The sequence below is a fragment of the Dermacentor andersoni genome, chromosome 10, assembly GCF_023375885.2.
Source record: "Dermacentor andersoni chromosome 10, qqDerAnde1_hic_scaffold, whole genome shotgun sequence".
Classification (NCBI taxonomy): Eukaryota; Metazoa; Arthropoda; class Arachnida; order Ixodida; family Ixodidae; genus Dermacentor; species Dermacentor andersoni.
This window is the reverse complement of record NC_092823.1, coordinates 38,581,982-38,598,970: the sequence shown is the minus strand read 5'-3', so window position 1 is coordinate 38,598,970 and position 16,989 is coordinate 38,581,982. Positions and strand designations below refer to the sequence as shown.

The 16,989-nt window shown below is 43.0% G+C and overlaps 1 protein-coding gene across 3 annotated transcripts in view; it reads left to right on the top strand.

The window, feature by feature from the left end:
* LOC126519159 (phospholipid-transporting ATPase ABCA3-like) overlaps positions 1-16,989 on the top strand; it is a 122,739-nt gene that overhangs the window by 13,724 nt on the left and 92,026 nt on the right. For all 3 annotated transcript variants that reach the window (XM_055065103.1, XM_055065102.1, XM_050168772.2), the window contains exons 3-8: positions 3,198-3,437; positions 4,704-4,792; positions 8,414-8,569; positions 9,734-9,971; positions 12,196-12,384; positions 12,886-13,067. In XM_055065103.1, the coding sequence (XP_054921078.1) occupies positions 3,198-3,437; positions 4,704-4,792; positions 8,414-8,569; positions 9,734-9,971; positions 12,196-12,384; positions 12,886-13,067 (1,094 nt within the window). The remainder of the gene's footprint in view (positions 1-3,197; positions 3,438-4,703; positions 4,793-8,413; positions 8,570-9,733; positions 9,972-12,195; positions 12,385-12,885; positions 13,068-16,989) is intronic.

Below are 16,989 nucleotides of genomic sequence, written 5' to 3'. Positions count from 1 at the left end.
CAGTCGCTGTGCACAGGAATGTAGCTGAACAAGAGGTCCCCACACATTTTACCTACATACGATGGACAAATTATAAATCACGTTGAAGCTGCTTGTTGCTTTAATATCCACTGTGCTGAAGCAGGACAATCACTGCTCCAAAAAATTAAGTCTCCTAGTGTAATAGCCTGGATATTGAGCAATATTCTCTTATTGCCATACATGTATTATGGGTCTTGCAGCATTAAATACGAGCCAGGTGCCGGAAATTGTTTCTGGGCATTGTGCTATAGGGCTCCTTCCCTTGTGTTTTACGCACACTGCATTTTCCAAAATCAGTACAAAGCGTTTATTGCTCGGTGATGTCACGCTCTGTGCTGCAAGTGTTTCGTAAGGAGACATTAAAGGGAAACACCAAATTAGTTGGTACTGATACAGTATTCTTTCTTGAAGGAGTACTGGCATGCTATTTCTTACCATTAATGTTTTGCATGAAATGAAAGTCCACGACTTAAAAACTGGAAAAATTACCGGCAGGTCTCGGAACCATCCTGTGTAATTTATTACGATAGCTTTTCGACAGCCAGTTTGGCTTCATTTCCCAGGAGGCGACTGTGTCGTGACTTCATGACGCAGAGGGTGGTCATGTGGGAACACTGCGATGTTGTGGCCCTCGCCCTGGCTTGCTTGGTTGCCTCCTGTGCTGCTACTCATCGCGACACCCTATGTAACAGCATAGGCAGACGGCCGTGGCTTTTTTTTTAATGTATTGCCCTTCAGGTGCCCATTGAACGTCACACAAGTAGGGAGGTTTCTTTTGTAGTGTGTCTTTCCCTGTGATCGGGAACAGGGGAATGGCATTATGCACTCTAGATACTTTTTTTTTTTTCAATTCCTGTACCTTTGTATGATTGCAGCCAAACATGTGTAAGCTACAACTTTGCTTGCTTGTTTTCCCAAGTCATTGAATAGCCAACCTAATGAACCATTCTTTACCTGTCTCGAAAAAGACTTATCTCGCATCTGTTCAATGTAGAATTTCACTTTCTCCTCAGTTGCTGAAAGCAGCAGCTCTTTTCTTGCTGGTTCGCATAATTTACTGACATGGAGAGAAATGACAGAACGAGCGTTTGTATCGGCGAGTGACAGGTAATTATGAAAGGGGTTCTTCATTCAGTTATTTGTCATGGCAGCAAAATTGATGTATTACAAGGAAATTAAAATTGCAGTGTTAGATGGCGGAAGAGCAGAAGATGCAAGGGAACGTTGGAGCTTGTCATAAAGAGCGTTTGATGTGAGAATTTGTGGATGAATTTGGAGAACCAGCTTGAGTGATTATCAGGGGCCAGATTATGCTTAGCTGTGCAACAGTAAAGGGGCACTGAAACAAAAACATTCCTGCTTTGTAGACAATGCTACTGTGACTTTGCAAGACGAAATATATGTCACTGTGTGCAGCAGGGAGCCCTACAATGTTGCACGATAAATTGCTTGCTCTCTCCTGTGGCTTTCAAGGCCTGCAGACTTTTTTCTACTGTACATTACAGCGGCAATGATATCGTAGTGGTTATGATGACCCATAAATTCCAGCCATTAGTTGATTGATCCTGACCAAAAAGGACTCTCAAGCGCAAGCTTGCATATATACATGCCTATCCTTCCACAGATGTTCTAGGAAACAGGGAAGAAACGATTGTCAAAGCATTTCACCTGTCCTTTCGCTGCTCCTTTGTCGCTCTCGGGCACTTATGGCAAGCACCAATCTCGGCAGGTTACCTCAAGCACACTGTGGAAAGAAGAATGGCCCGACTTCGTGTTTCCTGTGATTATCATGTGACTGTTGAGGTTCTGGTGTGTGTTGTATGCGACTTTTGTGAGTTGCCTTTTCTACGTTTATGAGAGATGACTGTGTTCCGATTTGTTTTATGTGATTTGTGTTAGGAACTGTTTCAGTGCATTCATGTCACCTTACTGGTGGACTCTCTCATTCTTGTTACACCTCTTTTGTTTACTGGTGGCTTGTTATTTCATATTTAGTATGGATTTGTTGTATGTGAAAAGAATCAGCCAGTGCCACCTAAAGGTGGCAACATCTCCTAATTATTATGTATTAAAATATGTTAAAATATATGAAGACTGCAGGCAGAGAGCATTGCTATCAGTGCCGTCTCAGCTGTGGGGAACTATTTCAACAAGAAACGGAGAAAGTAAAGCTTGCGCTCTTTGTATCACTGGTCGTATTTGTTTCACCAATTTTTTTCTAATACATTCCTTGAAAGGCATCATGCTTATCCTAGGGTGCTTCCCAAGGTTTCAAGAAAAGTGTTCCAACGCTGCGCTGTTGAGCTTGATGTCGTGGGTTCGAACCCATGACCTTCGGTAGGAGAAAATTAATTGGAAGTAACAACACACGTTTAATGAGAATGTCAAGTAATTTAATCAATGTCTCGTGAGTTCACAGGCTTTCAGCTTCATCTCCTTTAGTGTATGCTAAGGTGACTTTTAACTTTTGATTTACTGATAAGTCTATCACGAATAGATTGATCCGGTTTAGCATTTGAAAGTGACATCTGGATGATGATAGAAGACTTCGTCACAATTTGTCCTGTTTTCTTATACAAATGACCAATGTGAGTGCATAAGTGTTTTTGCATTCTGCCCTTATTAGAATGTGGCTGCGGTGGCCTGTAATTGAACTCATGACCTTGTGCTCTGTTGCAAAATGCCACAGCCACTGAGACACTGGAGTGGGTTGTCAACCCTGAGTTGCACCAAGGGATGGCTTGAGATTTATTCAAGCCTCTATGTTCAAGAAACATTTGTAGCAAATTTAGTCATTGTCAGACTTAAATCGAACAATAAAGGCACACACCTAGGAGCCCAAGTCTAACAAACATTAGCTACAAAGAGCAAGCATCTAAGCCTTGGGAGGAAGGCTTGTTCAGCTAGGAGTTTTGAAGCTTGGCTACTAGAAATCTTCAGGAGCATACAGAGGAGAAACAAAAAAACTGCTTAAGGACTGTTCTAGTTAACAATGATGGAGGCTGCACAAAACCATTAATATACATAATGAAAATTTTTAAGGAATAAGGAATGCCACACAGAAAACGGCTATTACTGCGGGAAGAAACGCAGAAAGTTGACAGACTTTAATAACGAGTTAATAGAGTTTCTGAAAGGCAGGGTCAACTTTGCTGTCTTTTTTTCCACTGTTTCAGAAGCCGTAGGGTTTCCTTCTGAGGAACTGGTTGATGCGTACATCGCACATCAGGCCTTAGAGTCACCTGATGGAACTTCGATGGCTGTCATCCTGCATGGCCTTCCGCCGGACGGATCTCCGCCAGTCAACCTCAGCTACACGCTGCGCTTCAACACATCCCATTTCAACTTCCAGACGGGAGAGCGCTTCCCCACATTCAGGACTCCAGGTCCTCGACGAGATGATGCCCTTTACTCCAGTGAGTGCTTCAGACAGTTTCATGTTGTTTGTGCAGTTTTATGCTTGCTGTTTAGTTTTCACTCAGTGTTTAAAACAGAAACTCTTTACATGAAGGAAGTAGGAGCATCGAAATTTAAATTTTTCCTCTGCTTAATCAAGTTGGTACAAATGCCGCAAGTAGCTATAAAGGGAAGGCAATGAAAGCATAGGGAAATATTATCATTGAAATATAGAAACAGCTTCATATTGTTATTAATAGCATCATCCATGCCTTCAGTTCTCCCAAATCTTGCTCATTCTCCAGCAAGCATTTTTAGCCTCAGCCATGTGGTAACATACAATAGCTTGCTCGCCAATTTCCTGTTCCTTAGTTCACGTGCTATGTGACACCTGGAAGCATTTTCTGCATCCACCACCAGAAATGTGAGTGGCTGGGGTCTTGGTTTTGGACATACATATAATATATCTAAGAAAGTAGCAAGTGTCACAGCTGGTGCCGTAGCTCAGTTGGTAGAGCATCGTATGCATCTTGCGAATGTGGTGGTAGTAGTAACGTAACAAGACTGTTACTAAATTTGATTTTTTTAGCCACCTTAATGACAGTAAATTGCCGTAATAAGATTTGTCAAGAAGCTGGCTAAGCCGGTACCTGCTGGCTGTCTGGAATTATCACCAAGAACAACCACCAATTTATGTGTGTACTCTCGTTATTATGCAAATACTCTGCTTATAGTAGAAATGAGGCAATGCAGCGGTAAAAGCCATGTTAATTGAGAATCGCCTGTTACGTTTTTCATCGGTCAGTGATATTCCTATTGTGGATGTATTGAAATCCACCAAAAGCTTTTTTGCACGGGACACCATCAGTATTGATAAGGTTTTATTACTTGTTGCTGGGCTAGTTAATACTTTTTGCGGCATAAAAGACACAGCAAGCAAGGAAACAACTGGACAAGAAAGAGTATCGTGTGTCTTTCTTGTCTGGTTGTTCCCTTATTAGTTGCATCAGTTCTACTGCAAGAAGTGTTAACTGACTAGACCAGCAACAATAGTAATATGTTATATTTCTTCTATAATAGACCCTGCGTGTCATTCTTTGTCTTCTATGGAGCCTTTTCTGCTAATTGCACACATTGCCTCGACGACGCTTTTTCATGTCCAGTTGTTTCCCTTACATGTTGCATCTTTTCCACCATCAGGAGGATTGATGTGTTTGTTTGTGGTTTAGTGCAAGAACACCCATCTTCTGAACTGTATTTGTTACTATAAACTTTGCTACTTCCAGCACTGATGTGGGGACTGCAGGACAAAATGTTCACGGAGCATGTAAAACTTTTGAGGAAAGCAAAGGGGCTTTCCCGCCAGAAGCCAGAGGTGAGTTGCATTTGATGAAGCCCGTGGTTCGCAATGAAGCAAAATCAGTTCGCAAAGAGGTGCGGTATTTCCGAGCTATCACTTTTGCGAACACGAACAGTTTTGCGACATTCCGCATGACTTGGCACTGGATGCATAACATGCATACGGCTGACAGTGTTCCTGGCACCATCCGCATATACCGTCAGCAATCGATTTTCCGGACGCCCGATTTTTTCGGACATGGCTGATAATTCGGACGCCTTCGCAGCACCGCCACTTATCCCATAGAGGCAATGTATGAAAATGTATGAAATTTCGGATGCAAGAAACCTTTGGCCAGCCGTGGCCTTTTTGATGTGATCACAGGTTCGAAACAGCTTTAATCGAAGCCGCCACCGCCGCCATTTTAATTATCTCCCCGCTTCAAACCGGTGCTCTTGCACGCAGATCCGCTGGCAGCCGTAGCCACCACCGCGGCAGCACCTGGCCTAGCTATCTCGAGGTTCGCTACCAAGCTTCTTGCTGTTCAGTGCCGTGCTTTTCATTGAAACAATTCGCTGCTGTTAGCAATGGCGCCGACTCTGTCTTTGTAATTCTCACAAGTCGCTTTGAAGCTCGTAAAGCATGACGCGTTGGATACTGCTGGTTTCCAAAAGTCAGCTTCGCCTCAATACAGCAATCATACGCGGCAAAGCATACCAAGAGAAGGAAGGGGCAATTGTCATAGGACACGGTATGTATTCCTTAATTATACATGCGTGCACCCGTCGTCTCGTATCGCAGTACGGGCACTGACACGTCTATTAAGTGTACTGACAGGCCTTTAGAGCTATTTTGGACGTGCGTGTGGCGATTTGAGCTCGTGGGGGCAGTAAAAGGCGTGCATTCATTTTTTCGAACTGCCTGATTGTTCGGACATTTTTGTGGCCCCTAGGAAGTTCGAAAATCGGACGTTGACTCTAGTCAGCATGGTAGAGTCTGAAACACTGTCATCCATGTACGCAGACGTGTCCATTGCTGTATCATGCAATGGCTGGCTCGCGCAAAGTGGTGGTCGAAAAGGCCGTCCCAAATGCTGACTACATAAGTCTTCCTCGTCTTGGAATCGGTTAAGCTCTGAGCGTGATGTTTTCGCAAAGTCTCAGTGTAATAGTATGTTTTGCCACAAAATAGAGAACTCATAACATGGAGACCCCTTGCCTCTGTCTGTCCATTGAACACCAATTTTATGTGCTAATATTCTTCACTATTCTTCTTTATGTCAAGACACACATTAATGATCACAGGAGTGTTTTGCATGTTCACTTGGTAATGCATTTACTTTGTTGAGGTTCAGATGGCTAGCAAATAAACTCAATATTCTTAGGTGTGTGTCAGTTCTTTTTTTTTTTCCTCTTTCTTACCTGTTAAACCATGGATCAACAATTCCAACAGTGGGCATATTTTTAACAAGGCTGATTCTTGGGCTAGTTAGTACGGTTTACTCATAATATCAAAGCCTTTAGCGCAATTCAAGAAGACAGGGACGTGACAGAGATGCTGTCCTGTGTCTCTGTCACCTCACTGTCTTTTTGAATTGCAATAAAGGCTTTGTCATTATGAGTATATTTTTAGTTGAGCTTGCTTGAAACTTGAGTTGATATTTCAAGCATCTTTAGGAGAGAATAAGGAAACCGGACAGGGCAGAATGCTGGGTGAATGCAGGATGTATAATGCATCCAGCGTACCATTCTTCTTTCCCAATTTTTTCTTGATATAGTTAAAGTGCTTGAAATTTCAGATAGTGCAACAGTGTGTTCCACTTGTTGATTTGGAAGTGCACGTGTTTCTCGGAACATGGTGCTTTGCAGAGAAGCCTACATCAGGCTGCAGGGGCTTTTGCACTGGCAGCAAAAATAAATACATAAACGTTTATTTATTTCTTTTTGAGGCTCTCAGCTGCTAAATCATAAGACTAGAGGAGCCACTTGTGGGTGCAGTCTGAATGTTTATTTATTTTTGGGCAGTAGATTGTCATATGATTACAGCTTACAAGGTTTTTTGCCTTGAAATAGATGTTATTTTCTTAACATACTGTTACTATTTACATTACAGAAAACCTGCCAACATTTAAAATTTTATTGTAAGATGCCTGATCTTTAGTGCTCGTTTACAACTGTCATATTGATACAAATGTTTCCAGGTTCTTTATTTTCATATAATTTGGGGCAGGACCAATTTTGAAAAGACAAAAGCAGTCATGGAGTGATGTCTTATGGCCTATTTTTCGGACCCTTTGACTACATGGACCAACCTTCGTGACAGTGTACACCAACTGATAGAACCAATGTATAGTGGCATCCGAATCTTTGACAGCCATTACATGAATATTTAATTAATAAACTTCATAAACATTATTGCTTGTCTGTGGCGCAGCTCTTTGTTTCTGCGCCTACAAAGCAGAATGCCTTTTCAGAGCACCCCTACAGAACAATATCTGCAAGCATTTAATAAACAGTCAAAAATATTGTAGAATCAATTGGTTTTGAGTATTTTTTTGTCAAATTTTAACATTCTTGTGGTTTCAGTGTAGTCTTTTTCAAATTCCAAGGATGGCAGGTCTGATTAAATTTTCATCCTATTGCTTGCACTATACGTATATGTGCTTCGTTTAGAGTATTTAATTCTGTGATTCTGCAGCTGTACTGCCCCATTTTCTCAATAATTGTTTGCAACACGCTTTTGTTGATTGCATTTCTCACTGGCATCTCCACTCATTGAATGGATTCTAACTGGGCAGTGGCTAGGGATCCAGGTGTTATGATGCAATTATGTCTTGTAAAAAAAAATCTGACAAAGAACAAATTGAACGAAACTACAAGGCAGAACAGACAGATATAAATTGAATTGCCTTTTTATCATCTGTACCAACAAAAAATTTCTAATAATAATAAACAAATTTGAATCTTCATTTCCTTCTCTGTGCCAACGAGATCTTTCTGATGAAGAGTCATTTTAATTGAATGGCAGAGAACAAAATTGAATCTCCGTATTGCTCCTTTGCACCAACAAGACCTTTCTGATTAAGAAAAGAGATTCAATTTAATGACAGAAAAAAAACAACATTGAATACAGTTCACTCTCCTTTTCCTCCTGTGTGCCAATGAGAGCCTTTAAATGGTGTGAGAGGGTTTGCCAATAGTTTCATGGTTAGAAGCTGTTGCATGTAACCGATGGACTAGAACATAAGTTAACCCTGTAATTCCCAACATATAATATATGGTATGGTGTTTTAATACCGCAAGGTTATGATTTAAACACATGAAAGTTAACACAAAGCCCATAGTAGTGTTTTCGATGTGTTAAGGGGAGTTTTCAGTTGTGAATAGTTCACCAAACCATTTACAAATAAATAATTACTGTACTAATTAAGTTATGACTCAAATAGCGTATAATTTTTCCCCCTACAAATGTGGTCTCCATCATCACAATTTAAAGTTGAACAAGTTTTTCCAATATTCCTTGGTGGGGATCTGTGTTCAAACACCACAGGGCTAAAAAAAATGTATCTGGCTGCAGTCCCATGTGTGTGTTTTGCTAGTGTTCCCTCAAGTGATTTTGCATTTGCTCATGGGTTCTTGATTATACATCACTTTCTAGATCACAATGCACAGATTCCCATACCCGGAGTACAATGACGACAACAAGTTTGACCTCATCTCTCGACTCATCGCCATGTTTGTGGTGTACAGCTACCTTGTGTTTTCGCCCATCTACGTTCGGAGGGTCATTTCTGAAAAGTCGTCCAGAGTCAGAGTAAGGAGTCCTGGGAACTTTCTTGTGCTGCGCCTTCAACTTTGCTCTTTAATTTCTTGGTTTTTGGGGTGGTCAAATTGTTGTGGTGGTGATTGTCATGGCCTCTGAATTTGAGCAGTTGGTGTAGTAATGTTTATGTTCATTGCAACACAGTGTGTTCTGTGCAAATCTAATGCATGGATGCACAGTACTCATTATTTTCCTCATCTTTGTCTACTCTGCATGGCATTGTGCGGAAACAGTACTATGTATATATGAAAGAATGAATGAGAGAAAGAAACTTTAATGGCCCATCTACAATGTACTTTTACTTGCTGGCTTCAGTACGGTGCAGAGGAATGTGTACCCTCAGCACTCAGTACAAGTGGCCAGTACAGATGGCCTGTACAGTTGGCCAGCCAGTAGTTTACCAAGTTGGGTGGTGCCTGCTGTAAAGTCAGAAACTAAGATGCTTGTTCGAAACTAAGTTGTGCAAAGGAAACTGTGTTGTGCAGTGCTAGTTGGTAGGATCAGTGGTTTAAAGGGTTAGGCATGTAAAACACAGAAATCACCATAGTGCTGTATCAGTGTACATTTTATAAAATTTCTTTTAGTTCTGGCCACTTTAATAGGGCAGACAGGTTGCCTTCTATCAGAGATTAAATGAGCACGTTGATTGGTGGAACGTCATCTAACGCAGAAAGTTTATGCATTTGCCGAGACACAGTTACTAGTGCTAAGAAGACTAACCGAAAAAAGTTTTTCCGTTAGTCTTGTTAGTGCTAGTAACTATGTCTCGGCAAAGTCATCTAACCTTTTTGCTGCACTGTTGTGAATGTAAATCTACCCCATATTGTGAAGATATTGAAGATCTGTTCAGACGCAGCAATGAAGAGGCTTGTCTCATGGCCAGGGTGTGCCATACCAGTAATTACAGCTGCACATTTGTTGGCCAGGCCTTGAGTATCCTTCATAAAGAACTGTCATGCCCAAGCTGATATCTGTTGAAACTGCATGCCACTGCCTTCCTATTAGCATTGCATAGATAGCTTTTGTGTCTTCCTTTGTGCTTCCTTTTGTCTTCTTTTTGTGTCTTCCTTTTTACTCCTCATGTGCCTGTGTTCTGTATACATACGCCTAACCTTTCAAACTGGCAACTCTGTTTTCCCACATGTTGGTTTGCAGGAACTGATGCGCATGATGGGCCTGAGTGACTGGGTCTATTGGATTGGCACCTTCGCTAGCGGCTTCCTGGTGCTGGCCGTCACGCTGACGATCAGCTTGATCCTCTTCAAGATACCTGTCGCGCCTCTGGCAGCGGTCCTCCTCTACAGTGACTTCAGCCTCCTCCTGTTCATCTGCCTCATTTATGCAACGTCGGCTATCCTGTTCTTGCTCCTGTTCACCGTTATCTTTAACAGCGGTGAGACTATTCATTGGACATCTTTTGCATCCGCAGTTACTTTTATGCTATTTTTTGGCAGGGAACGAAACGAATCAAGGGGGATTGTGCGACCTACTGTGAACGTGCACTAACTAGCCCTGTATGCTGCTTTGCTAAATGTTTGATGTCATGTGTGCTGCCACCTGGTATTCTTTTACGCCTTCCAAAATCTCATTGCTTGGGCATTTTTGTGCTCTGGCCGAGTCGGAATTTGGCAGTGGCGACTTGGAATCTGACCCAGGACCTTGTGATCAACAGCAGAATGCTTAAGCCATGAAGCCACCATAACACATACGTTATCTACTCGAACGAAATGCAATCGGAATTGTAGTGCGAGTAGCGACTTCCAAGTCGCACGAAATAAAAGAATAAAACCATGAATTTAACGTGAAATTAAGTGGAAAAATGAATGGTACCTTTATTCAAAGAATCACAATTTGGGAACAAGTTCTCTTCACTCATTGTCACCTGAGGATGAGGCAGAGCTTTCTTTGTGCAGTATTCAAACAGTTTCACCTTCGCAAAATTTTGCATGACTTGGGATCGAACTCATCCGCGACAGTGTTCCTGGCACTATGCCAAGCTCGCTACCTTTGCATAGTGCCAAGAGCATTGTCAGCCATATACTTCGAAGGGTTCGGTGCCAAGACAGTCCATGTCTCGCAAAAGTGAAGCTATCTGCAAGGGATCGACCCGCCGTGGTTGCTCAGTGGCTATGGTGTTAGGCTGCTGAGCACGAGGTCGCGGGATCGAATCCCGGCCACGGCGGCCGCATTTCGATGGGGGCGAAATGCGAAAACACCCGTGTACTTAGATTTAGGTGCACGTTAAAGAAGCCCAGGTGGTCGAAATTTTCGGAGTCCTCCACTACGGCGTGCCTCATAATCAGAAAATGGTTTTGGCACGTAAAACCCCATAAAAAAAAAAATCTGAAAGGGATCGCTCGAGAACCAAGTCAGCTTCTGCACTGCCAAGCTTGTTCCAGATAGAGCGCTTCTTAAAAGACCACACGCCATTTCATTCGGAAGGCTGTAATAGGTCACAACGAGTTTCCCAGAGCCCTTCCAATCACTCACATTGAAAGGGCCTCCCGCTGGCCCTGCCATCCGTGAATTGTCGACACATTGACATCGAGTGGCCGAGCCGCCCTGGAGTTCTCAGCTCCTTAGCCACCGAAATGGTCCATCTCTCGAAGCGGGCACCATGCTGAATCTGCTGTGTCACCATTATGTCATGAATGGATGGAGTCAAAGCATGAGAGGGCACATGGCAATGCAGAACTGTAACTGTAACACCAGTCACAAGTGCAACAAAAAGCATCGATTTGAAGAACATGATTTTACTTTAACTGACTTGCCTATGAATTGGAGTGAGGCATAAATGTAGAGGTTGCCAATGTAGTGCAAAAAACCATCTGATTTAGAATATTTGTCTTAAATTGGTCAGTTTTACTGTTATTCGAATATAACATGAGGCTCCACATCAAGCAGTGAAAATCATGAGAAAAGTTTGCATTACGATCGGTAAATACAGTAGCTGCAAAGCTGCTCGCTGTGGCATTTGCATCTTGGGTCCCACTTTGCATATCCTGCATAAATGTTAGCAACAACACCCAGAAGCAAGCAAACTGATGCCAAGGAAAGCATCGGAGAAATTGAATATGCTCTTTTTTTATTTAAATGTACAAAGAATAAAGAAAATAAGTTATAAAAACCAACTTGCCACCAGTAGGAACCAAACCCACAACCTTTGCATGACACGTGCAGTGCTCTAGTAGTTGAGCTACTGCTGTGGCTGTCTCCTATGGCTAGCTCTGGGCTGTGCTTTGTATTCGTACACAAATACCAACAGAATTGGACAGGGGACAACCGCTGTCATAGCTCCACTGGTGCAGCATCGCATGCGTAATGCGGAGGCTGGGGGTTTGGATTCCACTGGCGGGAAGTTGTTGCCTTCCACTTTCCCTTTTCTTTAATATTTCTCCATTTCACTCAAGAAACACAGTCAATTTTTCCCTATACCTTTCCTTGGCTTCAAAAGGCTGTTACGAGCAAGAACTGCAGTCCCTCAGTTCCCACGATTTTTTCCGGCCTTTGTGTAATTGTTGCTTTAGAAGAAGCTCAGCATGACATTCTGTTTCGTATTCCTCATGTTCTGTAACTTTGCACTCAACGCTCCTTCTTTCTTCTTCCTTGCCCCATAGCTGTGGTTGGCGTCATCTTCTCTACGGTGGGCTGGGTCACCAGCTACAGCCTACCCACGTCCATCTTGGATCCGCTCGGCACGGATCGCTACATGAGCGTCAGCCGTAGTGCCAAGCTGTCCACTTCCCTGCTGCCCAACAGCGGCCTGTACTGGGCTTTCCGCCTGATCTCTTTTCTAGAGGGTCAAGGTGAGGTTCAGAGAAGGGCTGGCCTCAATAGAGATTCTTACAGTGCTGCCTCGAGGAAAAAATCTGGCACCACCATTCATGTGAATTTCTAATGAATTCTGTACTGCCATTGAATATCCGGGATGTGGGCGGTTGAGTAGTTGAGTTGATGGGAGTGTTTCCTTTTTCTTTAATGAGAACATAAAGCTCATGGCCAACCTTACTACCATCCATAATTGGTTACACATTTCAATTCAAAAGAACAATTAATTTCTAAGCTTTTCTTGAGTACATGTGGCTGTTAATCAATATTGAGCCCTCTATTCCCTGGTGTAAAACAAGGCACGTAATGAGGGGAGACGTACAAAGGGCTGAACATACCTTTGTACGTCTTTTCACGTGCCTCATTTATGTGCTCTTATTTGCTTTTATAAATGACGAACTAGCCCTAATATTGGCTTCTTTTTTTTATCTTCTACTGTGGTTCATGTCGTCTTTTTGCCCAAAATTGTGCACCATCAGGGATCGGTGCCAAATGGAGTAACCTGGGAACTGAGGCGGTGCCCGCGGACAACGTGACACTCGGCCAAATTGTGCTCGTCATGCTTGCGTCAGTGTTCATCTATGCTCTCCTGTTGTGGTACCTGGACAACGTCTGGCCCTTCCAGTATGGCATTCCAAAGCACCCGCTCTTCTTTCTCCAGGTATGCGAGAACACGTTTTCTTTTGTATCCGTTCTTAGATAAGTTGCTGTGTGTTTTGCGTTTGATTGCCTGCTCATTGACATCTCATGGTTGCGAAAGCGCTTGGTGCTGTTATGCGGTCAGGAGTTATGGAAGAAAAGAGATGCAGAAATTTTAAACAGAAGACCGAGAGTGAGCCAAAGATTAAAATACCAAGTGTTATTGCTTAGAAGTGATTGACAATGGTTTATAGTTATTCTTGCAAACTCTCTTAAGAACCCTTGAATGGGGAAATTGTTGTTTTCAAGACTTTGAAAACAGCCCTTAAATTTCATGGCATGCATACAAATCCCTGAATTTTGCTTTCAGCTGAACTCAGTGGATTTTATTTGTCGCTACATTGCAATGGATGATCTGTTGATGACCAGCTCATTGTTGAAAACATAATCAGTATATTGGCACGGAGTAGTGAAAAGCCCGTTTGCTCAGGTGAAGACATCGGTCTCGCACCGCAGCCACACTGTGAAAGAAGCTGCAAGGCACTCACTGCTGCGAGCGCTTGTCAGTCACAAGGTGATGAGAATTGCTGCTGCTGTGCTCACATTGTGTCAAGTAGAAACAGGGATTGTGGACTTATTCAGTAGGTAAGGGTGGGTTAATCTAGTAAGCACTTGTCTATTGTTTGTTTGAAAACAGTAGACGAATGCGTACTACGTCAACCTGCCTTTATTTACTGAAGAAATTCGCGATCCCCATTGATTTGATGCAAAGTCAGTGGAAAGGCTGCAATTGTGTATTAGATAATTCAACATTTGGTTCATTCGAACATTTTGTCCCGTTCCATGAAATCGGTATTACTAAGGTTTTACTGTGCCTTAGACAACATAAACCGCTGCCTGCTTTCTATAGTCTCAGCACATTTTTGTTTTCATAAGGCTTTATGAGCTTTTAAAGCATCAGCCAATAGGAGCGCTCCCTGCATGCCAAGTGACTGCAGTAATGAATTGTGACGCTAGTTTTCCCTTTTTGCGCTCGTTTTTGTTGCTTTTATTTCTGCACCAAAAAATACACATCTGCAGCTATCTGAATTGTCGATTTCTCGTCCTTTTGGCAATATCAAGAAAGTTGGGTTGCGTCAACGAAAAGCAGCGCTCGTGCTGTCACCGGTGTGATAGCATCTCTCGAAACCTGATTTTAAATGCGTGAGCATTTTTGTGCTTACCCAACGAGAAAACTGTCCGTCTGTCCCGTAAGACAATCGCTGCCAAGATGGCACCCGCAGCCATGAGCGAATTCACCTTCGTGCTGCCTCTCACTTCAACGTGAACTCAGCAGTGAGAACACAGAGCACACGAGGCTGTCAGCAGTTGGCGCTCTCTGTTGCCATCACAGATCGCTTTCAAGATGCGGCACTCATGGCCACGCCAGACGCAACCGCAGCTGGAGTGCGGTTGATTATGGTTCATGATGGTTTGGTACAGATAGATAAGGCGCGAAAGAGTGATGACGGTTATAATAAGGACGTCATCAGTGCACCTGGTGCTGCCACCTGCAGTAGTTTGCTTGCGTTATCAATTCACCTTGCGCTGCCGTCAGCACCAGTTCGTGTCACTGCAGCGCTGTCATTTGGACTGGCCAGCTCAAGTTTCATAAGATTGGTAATGACACCGAGCTGCGTGAAGATGAGCAACTGGCACAATGCTTCCGCATACTTAGACAAATCCAAGAAGAGCTTCTGCGTAAATTTTTCTTCCCAATCTCGAACACAAACACGAAAAATGTGCAATTTTCACAGATTTTGCTGCGTATTTCTTCCAAATAGTTTGCCGTTAAATGAAAGAAGGTCTTGGGATATAAAAGAGAAATTCATAAAAAATTGAATATTTTGATCACTTCGGAGACTTGCATGCATCATGGAATGAATTCGCAAAGTGGTTAGTATACGGCCACCATCCCGTTCACAGTTGTTGCGGTGTCATTCAACAAATCCAGAATATCAAACACAGTGGACCACATGGAGGACGACATGTTGCAGTCTGTCTACAACAATAAAAAGCTTTTAAGATTAGAGATGATGTAGAATAAATGCAAATAAACTTCCACTTTGTGAAGATGAATGCTACAGGTTTCAGCTTATAGTATGTGATTGTCATAATGAGGGTCATTCTACACTTTAATGTGTTCAAACATCCCATGTGCCTAGAATTTGGCTGCACGTTGTGTGTACTATGAACTCAAAATGTGGGTGTGGATTTGATTCAGTGGTGCGTCGAAGTCATGAAAATACAACCAAATGACACAGTGGTGTGCTTTAACATTTTTGTGCTCTTTTTTTTTTTAATGCGGCCCACCGGATAATTTGATCAGTTTTGTTAGTCCCGTCAAGATCGTATTAACGGAAGTCGACTGTAAAAGTAGGGTCCTGTTTAGAACCGTCGCTCAAATTTTGCCTGTTTGCGCGATTCTGTCCCGCGGTGACAGATTGTCGGTGTCGCCAGCAGGATAACTCACCGCAAGTGTTACCACCGGAGTTCAGTTTTCTACAAGTCAAAATGGTGGTACCGGCGCGTTTACCAACTTGTATGGAACCGGCTTAAGCCTAAGATTAGGAAGGTAAGCCGGTAAGCCGTTTGTACATAGACCCAGGGGCGGTTTGATGCACTTCGCACGTGTGCGCATATCTGCCTCAGCACGGAAAGCACGTGGGTTGCACTTTGGAGGCCAGCTGCAGCAAGTATTTGGACCATTTAAGCAGCCTAGTATCTAACAGTGTAGCGATCGAGGTGCCTCAAAGCAAGATTGCATGCTTAGGATACGAGTAGATGCATCATAAAATGGTAATAACGTTCCAGAACCTGGAACGTTATTAATAAGCGTGACTCATAGGCCAGACCTCCGAGATCAGGTGACCCCCGCAGCATGCTCAATATCTTGGAGGCAATGTACTGGGATACGCAGCACATCTGCTAACAACCACCTTGCTTCTGTCACCGGCTTAGCTGCTATTAAAAGGCCATTGATAAAAAAATTTGGCAATTACGTGACCTGAAGCTTTGCCAAGACTGCTTCAATAGTGTATTTATACTACTCATATATAACCAATTTAACCAAAGAGAAATCTTGCTGCAGTTGGCCTTTTAAGACGGATGTTATCAGCTTCTGGTGCAGGTGGTATGCAGTATGATTGGAAAGATAAGCCGGTAAGCTGTTCACACCTAGACATGGAGTGGTTCGAGGTGCTTCACACTTTGAATGGTCTGCCTTGGCAGCCAAAGCATGGGCTTCAAGATAGGCATCAACAGCATGTGATGCAGGTGGTAGGAAAAAGTGGAGTGGTTTGAGGTACTTCGCACTTTGAATGGTCTGCCTTGGCAGCAGAAGCATGGGTCATTCTTCACTATAGGCATCAACAGCATGTGATGCAGTTGGTGGGCAAAAGAAAGAGAGTACGCAAAGTGCACTGTTCATCGCAGTCATGGTAATTTGCTTGCACCGTCATGCCAGGTCACGCCAGAATAAAATATGAGCACAAGAAGGAGAATTAGAAGGCACATTCTCTTTTCCACATTCACAGTGGTGTACAATCAAACATCGTTATATTATGAGCAGTGCAATATTTTTATGCAGCTTTGCATAGACAAAATTCGTTATGTAAAATTTCACTGGAAAATTAGTTAAAGCTAGTGCAACTTAGCTGTGTATATCAGAAGGTCTGTTCGATTCACCTGCACCACTCTGAACTAGTTCATGGTGGTGTACGAGAAGTCCAGAAATTATGCAGCTCGATTTCTACAGTGCAGGCACAGTGCAACACTCGAAATGTATGCCAAGGGGCAGATGTGGTGCAGGCATTATCTTTGACTAATATGCACAGAGTGCATTAGTTTGAGGGTCTCGAACTGCAGGTACGATTGGCTTCTAAAACAAACACTCCCTGCGCTTG